The sequence below is a fragment of the Gekko japonicus genome, unplaced genomic scaffold (genome assembly GCF_001447785.1).
Source record: "Gekko japonicus isolate JY-2015 unplaced genomic scaffold, Gekko_japonicus_V1.1 scaffold2587, whole genome shotgun sequence".
Taxonomy (NCBI): domain Eukaryota; kingdom Metazoa; phylum Chordata; class Lepidosauria; order Squamata; family Gekkonidae; genus Gekko; species Gekko japonicus.
The window spans coordinates 149,950-159,979 of NW_015172085.1; the positions used below are offsets into that span (position 1 = coordinate 149,950).

The window sequence follows — 10,030 nt, forward strand, 5'->3', positions numbered from 1 at the left end:
AGATAACGGTAGGCTGATGGTTGCCTGGAAAGGACATAGGGTTGCCAACTCCAAATTGGAAACTTCCAGGATATTTTGGGGATGAAGCCTGCTGAGGGTGGGGTCAGAGGAGGAGGAGGAACAGGGGTACCTCAGACAGATACAATGCCATACTCCCCACCCTCCAAACAAGCTGTTGCCAGTCTCCAGGTGACAGCTGGAGAGCTCTTAAAGCTCTGGTGCTAATTCAAAGTGTTGCAATTTTGTGTTTTGGAAAATCTTTAGGAATTGTTTGGTGCATTTACGATGGGGCACCCACCCAGAGCCTCTGGCATTTTCTCACTCTGCTGGCATCAAAACCAATTTAAGGCAAAATAAGAGGCTACTGAGAGGGGAGGAGATAAAGTTGCCAGCTTCAGGTATGGTAATTCCTGGAGATTTGAGGAGTGGAGCCCGGAGAGGGGGACCTCAGACAGGTACAGTGCCATAGACTCCACCCTCCAAACCAGCCATTTGCTTCTGGGGAACTATTGCTGCCAATCTTGGCCCAGCAGCCATCAAACCATTCTCTTCAACCCCCTGCTGTGCAGCTGACTTTCCCCTAGGGTTGCCAATCTCCAGGTGGGACCTGGAGATCTCCCACTGTTACAATTGATCTCCAGATGACAGAGATCAGTTCCCCTAGAGAAAATGACTGCTTTAGGAGGGTAGACCCTATGACATAATACCTGCTGAGTCCTTCCGCCCCCCCCCAATGCTGCCCTCTACAGAATCCACCCCCCAAACCTCCAGGTATTTCCCTCCTTAGAGCTGGCAACCCTACATTCCCCTCAGTGCCTGTTGGGAGTGGGTGGGGGGGGAGGGGAAGGGAGTGGGTGACCAGAGGCTTCTGCCTCCTGTCTCCGGTCCTGGAGTGGGGGGGGGTGGAAACGGACCCGGCAGCCGGAGGCTTGCACCTCCAGTCGCCGGCCCTGGAGTGAGTGGGGTTGAGTGGGGGGAAACGGACCCTGCGGCCGGATGTCTTGGTGGCTAGCTGGGAAGGAGATGGGGTTGCCAACTACATGCTGACAAATTCCTGGGGATTTGAGGGGTGGAGCCTGGAGAGGGTGGGGTTTGCAGAGGGGTGGGACCTCAGACAGGTAGAATGCCATAGACTCCACCCTCCAAACCAGCCATTTTGTCCTGGGTAACAATTGTTGCCAATCTCCAGGTGAGGGCTACAGATTACTCACAATTACAACTGCTCTTCAGGTAGCAGAGATCAGTTCCTCTGGAGAAAACAGTGGACTCTGTCATTATACCCTGCTGAGGTCACCACAGCAAATTGACACTGTTTGCCCAAAGCCAGAGCACTCCCCCAGAGCCTCTTTCTAGATCTTATTGTATTGTTTTCACAACAGGCTTTACTGCTAGTACACTTATAATTTATAAGTCTATACCTAAGAAAAGGGAACTGTGAATATGACAAATAATGTGCAGTCACACATACCTTACAGACAGAAGTGAATGCAGTCCCCACTTGAGTGTACTGTTAGTGATAAGTCTGCTCCTACGTGTTTAATATGGTCTTAAGAGTCAAGTCAGAAGCTACAGAAAGCCCCTGAAGATTTAATTTAGGCTCATGAAATCATTAGTCTGAGAGCTTGTTCAGTCTAAATTTAGTGTTCTGAGATAATTATTGCTAGAATGGGATATTAAAAGTTGTTGAAATGTATAAGACTAAAGCTGCAAAGTTTTCATAACCTATTCAGATATTGAAATGTATATAATATAAAAATCAAGTTGTTTTTAAATGCTGAACACTGAAACTTATATGACTTGGTATACTTAGATGAGATCGGGAGAAACTGGCTGTTCTGCTGTCCTTCATTTTTTCAAACAGCAATCATTGGGGTCCCTAAATTTGAATTCAGGCAAGAGGTGCATTTCCCTCAGACAAACTGGAATGCTAAACTGTTTCTAAACCCTGGCAGGGAAAAGAGACATACTGAGGGAATGGTTGTAAGAGAGTTAATTTAAAAATGTATATTAAGATCTCTTCCAGAAAATTCACTACTTTTTAAAAAAGAAACTTTTAATGTCCAGAAGGTAGGTTCATTGATACCAGTTCAGTGTGGCTCTGGTGGCTTATGGTTTCAGAGGGCAGCCATGTTGGTCTGCAGTAGAATTTGAATCCAGTAACACCTTAGAGACCAACAAGATTTTTGGGGTCCAAGCTTTTGAGAGTCAAGAGTTCCCCTTTGTCAGACACAGCATCCTGTATCCGATGGGAGTGTTGACTCTTAGAAGCTCCTACCCTGAAAGGCTTGTTGGTCTCTAAGGTGCTCCCGGATCCGAATTTGGAGGCTGACAGTAAACTTTGAACTTTTCATCATTATATACCACACCGTCTTGCAGGTTGATGCAGAATTTAACAATGGGGGGGCTTGTCTGTGTTCTCTCAGATTGCAGAGGAAGCCTACCGCAACAACACCGCCACTTTCTACCCTGAGCCAGAGGACAAGGAAGCATTCATCCGCTCCCAGGTTTACAGCACTGATTATGAAAGCTTTCTGACAGACTCCTACTCCTGGCCCAAACAAGCACAGACAATTCAGAGTACAATCTTTTAAGAGAAAACTGCACTGCAACAATCTTGGAAACACTTATTTGCTAATTGTATTTCTTTCTAAAACAATTCCCCCGTTTTCTCAAAACTCTGGATGTATTGTTTTTTTTTCCTTTTAAAAGGAGCAGGATAATTAACATCATAGTTTTTTCCCCATAAGCTAATTCCGTTAGCTACAATGGTATAGAGAAAAGTTAATATAGGGACAGTATAGGGGTATTTCTTTTAATGGTTATGCTATATTCACTACTATTATGTAGTGCTATACTTTTCATATATTTTAATGTTTCTATGACATTTTGGTTCTATATTATATGTTTGCCATTTTCGGGTGAAGCAGTATTACATCCAAGTGATAAAGCAATACATTATTGTGATAATTTAAAACGTGGCTCAGCTATTTTTTTGAATATTTTAATAAGGGAAAGTATGTAGAAATAAAAGGGGGGAAACTAAATACCTCAGATCAGAAGTCCTCGGATGTCAGGAAGAATGCTCCCTCTGAAGAAAAGGTAGTTTGGGTTCTCTATAGAGTATAACTGAGAAAATATTCCATTTAGGAGTACATGCGTTCATCCCAGGCAAGTAATGGAAAAAGTAAGTAAGGCTGGGAAGGATTATAGATAGGGATGGGCATGAACTGGGAAAATGGAGATTCGTCCCGGTTCATGGGGTCACACGAACCACGAACCTTCACAGAAAAAACCATTTACCGAATTGGTTCATTTCATGAGGTTTGTGGTGTGTGTGTGGGAGATCTGAGATCTTCCCTCCCTGCTTTCTGCTGGGGGTGGCTCCCCAGGACCAGCAGAATGAAAGGGGGGGGGAGATCTGAGCTCTTCCCTTCTTCCTTTCTGCTGGCAGTGGCTTCCTGAGGCCAGCAGAATGAAAGGGGGGAAATATCTTGCAAAAGCCATTTAAAGGGAATGTGGTACGCAACTGAAGTCCAAGCAGTGAGGTCAATCTGAAGTCCACCCCTCCTCTTGCTTTGTCAATTAACTGATCGATGCTAGCATGTTTGTGGCATGAACCCTGACACAGACTGCATGAACCTCCACCAAACCCCCCCCACAGAGGGTCATAGGAGGTTCATTGCGTGTGCAATTGCACAACCCTTGGCTCACGAACTATGAACTGGGCAATGTTCATCATAAAATAAGGTTTGTGACGAGGTTCTTGCCCGTCCCTAGTTGTAGATGCTTCCTAATAACCAATCATATTTCAGTTTAAGACCCCTGGTAGTTTGCCACAAATCAGTCCACATTTTCTGAATAAAACAGAAAATGCTACTATTTTTCTATTAGAACAAGTATATTTTACTAAAGAATTAGGGAGAATGAAGTATATTAGTCTTCGACAACACTAATTCACCATGTTGTTCTTCCCTAAAGTTAGCATTCAGTAACATAAGTAGAGACCTGCTAGATCAGACCTAAGGTCCATCAGGTCCACAATCCTGTTTTGTTGGTTTCCCAGCAACTGGTATTCAGAGATACATGCCTTGCAACTTGGTGATTGCATTTAGTGCTTATAGCTAATAGTTGTTGACAGACCTATTCTTCTGAGTCACTCACCATTACCCAAGCAAGATAATCATGCATTGTATGAGAAAGTACTCGGTCTGTTATGAGTTTATTGCCTATCATGTTCATTTTCTAAATTTTCCATCATTCATAATTTTATAAATCTCAATAATATCTCCTTCATCCGTCTTGTAAACTAAAAAGCTTCAAATATTTCAATCTTTTAATTTTTGTTCCAAGACTTTGATCATATATTGCTCCTTTGTACCATTTCCAGTGTACCATTTCCAGTGCCTCAATGTTATTTTTGAAGCAGGGCAAACCATATGCAATATCTTCCCTACCTCCGTTTTATCCCCACAACAACCCATTGACATAGGTTAGGCTAAGAGAGAATGTCTGACCTCAGGTCATTCAGTACGTTTCATGACAGAGTGGGATTGGAACAGTCTCCCACATTCTAGTCCAGCACTCTTAACCTGATTGGAACAGTCTCCCACATTCTAGTCCAGCACTCTTAACCTGATTTATCTGACACTGATTTATTTGTTTATGTATCACTTTTTTCAGACTCTTGAACAGACTTGCTCCCAACAACACTCTCTTTGCAGTGATTTGTTTATTGAGAGATGAGACTGTATCAAGCTAAGACCATTTGTGTCAGAACTGACTCATTGGCGCCAGTTCAGAAATTATACATGATTCAAACAAGCCCCCCCCAGTGACCGTTCCAATCAATCCATTCACTCAGCCCGCCTAAACCTAGCATGCTCCGTTAGCCCACCTGCGAACCTACAGTTACATTATCTACTGAAAGCTGGCTCACGGAGACTGGCATTCAAGGATGTTGTACATTCTTCCCAGCTCAGGAGGCCCACTTGAAAAGCCGTTGTCAATGAGCACAGCGAAACATTCTCACATGCTCACACACTCACCCATGGGCTGCCCCCCTATTCCACATAGTGAAGGAACAAAGCATCACAGGTACAGTACAGGCAATACAGCAAAATGTAAGAAATCCATGGAAAACGAGGATCCGAGTTAGACATTCTGCCCCCCCCCGAAGAACCCTCACACACACACCCCCGGCTTGTGAGGGTGAGACTTATGAAAGATGCAAACCAGCTTGGGGCCTCTGACACGATCACTACTCACCCATTCATTATGATTAGGGTAAAAATCTTGCCACTTAATGAGATAATACAGGTGGCACCATTTGATTTTATAGTCTAAGACTTCTTCCACCTCCTGGTGGAGTTCCCCATCAACGATCAGGGGAGGTGGAACCTGAGGACGAGGTCTCCACTTCGAGGGTCCAGAATCCTTCTTCAGCAGACTGAAATGGAAAACAGGATGGATGTGTCATAAGTTCTTAAGCAGTTCCAGTTCAACCACAACTTTGTTAATCACTCTAACAACTTTAAAAGGGCCCACATATTTCCAGCCCAGTTTTTCCCCCAGCTGCAGTCCCTTAAGGTTCTTGGTAGAAATGTATACAGAGTCCCCAGGGTGGAGCTCCCACTCAGGTGCCCGGGCCCTATCGGCTTCAGCCTTATAGTCCTCTTTCGCCTTGGTCAGAGTTTGCTGAATCAAAGTCCATTGCTGGCCTAGTTCCGACCGTCAAGTTTGCAAGTCCCTTGGCCCAGCAGGTTCAGCTGCCATGATGGGGAGGAAGGCCCCCTCATAGCCATGTACCACTTTGAAGGGGGTGGCCCTAATGGAGCTGTGTACCAAATTATTGTAGCTATACTCTGCATAAGGGAGCAAGTCCACCCAATTATCCTGCTGATGATTAATGAAACATCTCAGGAATTGCTCCAGAACCTGATTGGTTCTTTCTGTCTGGCCATCCATCTTTGGGCGGTAGGCACTACTGAGCCCCTGCTCAACCCCCAATAGCTTCAACATCTCCTTCCAAAAACCTGCCACAAATTGGACCCCCCGGTCAGATACGATGTTCTGAGGGACCAAATGCAGTCTCACAATGTGCTGCATGAACAGCTGCACCAGTTTCTTAGCTGAGGGCAGTTGTTTGGATGGAATGAAGTGTGCTTTCTTAGAGAAGAGATCCACCACCACCCAAATTACAGTTTTCCCCTTGCTGGGTGGTAGATGTGTTATAAAATCCATGGAAATGACAGACCATGGTCTTTCAGGGGTTTCCAAAGGTTGCAATAGACCTGGGGGTTTCCCAGCCCGCCGTTTCCCCATCAAGCATACTTGGCAAGAAAATACATATTGGGAAATGTCAGCCTGCATGCACGGCCACCAAAATTGTCTTTGTATCAGGTGCAGAGTCTTTAGGTACCTGAAATGCCCAGCTAGTTTGTTGTCATGTCCCAATTTGCAAAATTTCCTGGCACAAGGCCTCGGGCATGAATATTTTCTGTTGATGATACCAGCATCCATTTTCCCCCTGGGTGAGAGTGCCCTCCTTCTCTACTTCCTCTTTATCGTTATCACTGTTCTGAACTTCTCCACCCAGGGTTCAGCACTGAGGGGCCCCTCTGCCTTGGCCTGACTCTGTGTGAGAACTCCCCCCCCCAGTTGGGCTGGGGTAAACATTGAGTCAATGACTTCCTCCTGCCAGCTGGCATGTTGGGGAAGATGTGAGAGAGCATCAGCTAGAAAATTGGACTTCCCTGAGAGGTGCTTGACGGTAAATCAGAACTTGGAGAAAAATTCCACCCAACACAATTGTTTAGCATTTAGATATCAGGACGTGCGTAACACCTCCAAGTTCTTATAGTCAGTCCATACTTCAAATGGCACCCTGGCTCCTTCTAACCAATGCCGCCAAGTGGTCAGAGCCAATTTAATTGCAGCAGCTTCTTTATCCCAGATCACCCAATTCCTCTCAGTCTCAGAGAACTTTTTAGACATATATGTGAGAGGGTGCAAGTTACCATCATCTCCCCTTTGCAGGATCGCCCCTCCATAGCTACATCAGAAGCATCCACTTGCACCACAAAAGGCTTATTTTTGTCTGGGTGCCATAGAATTGGCTCAGAGGTGAATAGAGTCTTCAGTTCATCAAAAGCTCACTGGCACTCTGGGGTCCACAACAACGTATAGCTTGGCTTGTGACTTTCTGGTCCTTTCACCTTAGTTTTCAATAGGTCTGTGACGGGTAAGACCACCTGGGTGAAATTGGGGATGAACGGATGGTAGAAATTGGCGAACCCGAGGAATGACTGTAACTGCCTCCTCGTTCGAGGGGGTTCCCACCCCAATACATCCTAAAATTTGCAGGGATCCATTGCCAGGCCTTTCTTCAAAATCCGGTACCCCAGAAAGTCCAGTTTCTCCTTATGGAACTTGCACTTAAAGACAGTTTTGCAAACAGCCAGTTTTTATAGAGGGCTTTCAGCATGTCCCTGACAAGCTGCACGTACGAGTCCTTATCTTTTGAATAAATCAAAATAGCATCAAGGTAAACAGGGACCCCCTTGTATAAATACTTGTGTAACACTTCATTGATTAAGTTCACGAACACCCCGGGAGCCCCCACAGGCCTGAACAGCATCACCAGGTATTCAAAGTGGCCTAGCAGGGTGTTAAAGGCAGTCTCATGTTCGTCCCCCTCCCTGATGCACACCCAACAGTATGTATCCCTCAAGTCCAATTTGGTAAAAATCTGGCCCTGAGCGGCCTCAGCCAGCAGGTCCTTTATCAATGGGAGGGGGTAGGTGTTACACATTGACACAGCATTCAGGCCCCGATAGTCCGTACACAGTCTCCACCCCCCATCCTTCTTTTTGCGAAACAGCATCGGGGTGGCAAAAGGCAAGGCCGCTGGTTGGATGAACCCCCTGGCCACATTTTTATTAATAAACTTCCATAACTCCTCCTTCTCAGTATGGCTCATGGAATACAGCTTTCCTTTGGGCATTTTGTGACCCGGTAAGATTTCAATAGCACAGTCAGTCTTCTGGTGAGGGGGAAGTTCATCCACCTTCACCTTCTCAAACATCTTGACCAAGTTTCTGTATTCCCTGGGGATGCAGTTTAACTCTTCATGGGCCAGGCATACCCACTCCAGTGCCAGTCGTGGGGCTTCCCCCCATTCTGGATTCCAGTTTTTGTACTGGGGGTCTAGAAACCGCAAGGCTCCCACACTCCATTGGACATAGGGGTCATGAGCCTGGAGCCAAGGGCTACCCAAGACCATTGGGAACTTTGCCAAGGAGTTTACAACAAAGAACCGCAGTTCCCAGTGGGTGCCCACCCCCACTGGCAGGAGACTTGTGTGATACACACAGGGCTCCCCCTTCATTGGTGTCCCATCCATCAGGGAGAATACCAAGGGCTCCTTTAGTTCATGCACCTTAGCTCCCAGCCCCATCACCAGGGCCAGGCAAATTAAGTCTCAAGTGCACCCCAAGTCAATAAGTGCCCACACCCTGATGTGTGTGCCCAGGGTGGGGTTGACCACGGTCATGTAAAAGAGGGGGGAAGAGGCTCTCACCGATTCTGGTGCAGGAGACTTTTGGACCTGCTGTTTAGCACCCTTCACAGCAGGTCCGGACTTTTCCCACCGATTGTTGCAGTTCTTCCTCGCTGGATGAAACACCTTCCAGTTCCTCTCGCTCCCCCAACTGGAGAGCCTTGGATGGCTTGGGATGACTCCCGAGGGTCTTGATTCTCTGGTCCCTTGTGATCCTCTTTCTTCACCCCACTGGGTGTCACGGGGCAGTTGGCAGCAAAATGCCCAGGGGCTCTACATCTCAGGCACAGACCCTGGCACATTCTCTGCTCTTGGTTGCTCCCGGACCCCTGGGGCCGGCTCCACTGCCCCCTTGCCTCACCAGCCAGTGTTTTCCCCATTGATTTAGGGTGGTACATCTTCAACAGGTTGCACCAATTTTCTGCTTCGCAAACCACCTGAATCCAGCCATTCAGGGCTAAGGGATTGTCTTGGGCCAGAGCCTTGTCCAGGATAGAATGATCCAAGCCTGCCCAGTAAAATTCAATAAGCACCTCTTATGGCCACCCCTGGAGCTTAGTTGCATGCATCTTGAACTCATCCGAGAACTCCTAGATGGATTGGCTGCCCTACTTCAGACCTTAGAGGCGTGTCCTAGGTCGCTCCAGCTACAAAGGGTCTTCATATTGTTGGTGGAGGGCCCACATGAAGCCATCCACGTCCCAGAGCTCTGGGACCACCACACTGTACAGACCCACCAACCAGTCTGCTGCCCAATCCCGCAGCCCAGACCCCACGTAGTCCACATGATGCTCATCTGATGCGAAGGTGTGGTCCCATTCCCTCAGGAACTTCTGCACCTGCAAAGTGAAGAACGGCAGCTTCTCTGGTGTCTCATAAAATGTAGCTTTCAGCGCTTCTCTTGGCCTGGCCGGCGCAGGTGGTGTCAGCACCGGGTCTGCTGGGGGCCCTGCAGGGACATACTTAACAGGGCCCCTCCCATGGCCTGGAGTTCCATGGCAAGGCCTCCCAAATAGTGGCTGGGAGGTCCACCAGGGCTGCTGAGGTGTCCCACCACAGTCTGTCCACTTCGCATCTGAACTCCTGCTGGATCAGCTCACTATTGGTTTCTTCGTTTAGCAACCCGGCCACCCGCAGGCACTCGGAGTTGTTGTGGAATGACCTCGAGATCTGTCTCAAGTCGGCCTCCAACGGATTTCACCAAGTTCTTGGTCCGGGGGTCACCAGCCAGTCAGGATCGTCCCATCTTATTTGTACAGTTCACTGATCTCTTGGTCTTGCCACTTTGCCTCGGGGTTTCTCCTAGTCCATCGTGACAAGTGGTTTGTGGGCTGATGCATCGGTTTGGGTCTCGGTCCCAGGGTCCTTGCTTTCCTTGCTCATCTCAGCAGTGGTGCAATAGGTCGAGGCAATGAAGAAGTTCTGACACTATGTCAGACTTTCGAACAAACTTGCTCCCAACAACACTCTCTT

The 10,030-nt window shown here is 47.2% G+C and overlaps 1 protein-coding gene across 1 annotated transcript in view; it reads left to right on the plus strand.

Moving 5' to 3' along the window:
- Nucleotides 1–3,189, plus strand: part of ME1 (malic enzyme 1, NADP(+)-dependent, cytosolic) — a gene marked incomplete at its 5' end in the record, with an annotated part of 142,150 nt that extends 138,961 nt beyond the window's left edge. Inside the window, one exon of the mRNA XM_015420899.1 lies at nucleotides 2,424–3,189. Within this exon, the coding sequence (XP_015276385.1) occupies nucleotides 2,424–2,591 (168 nt within the window). The remainder of the gene's footprint in view (nucleotides 1–2,423) is intronic.
- Between the last annotated feature and the right edge of the window lie 6,841 nt (nucleotides 3,190–10,030).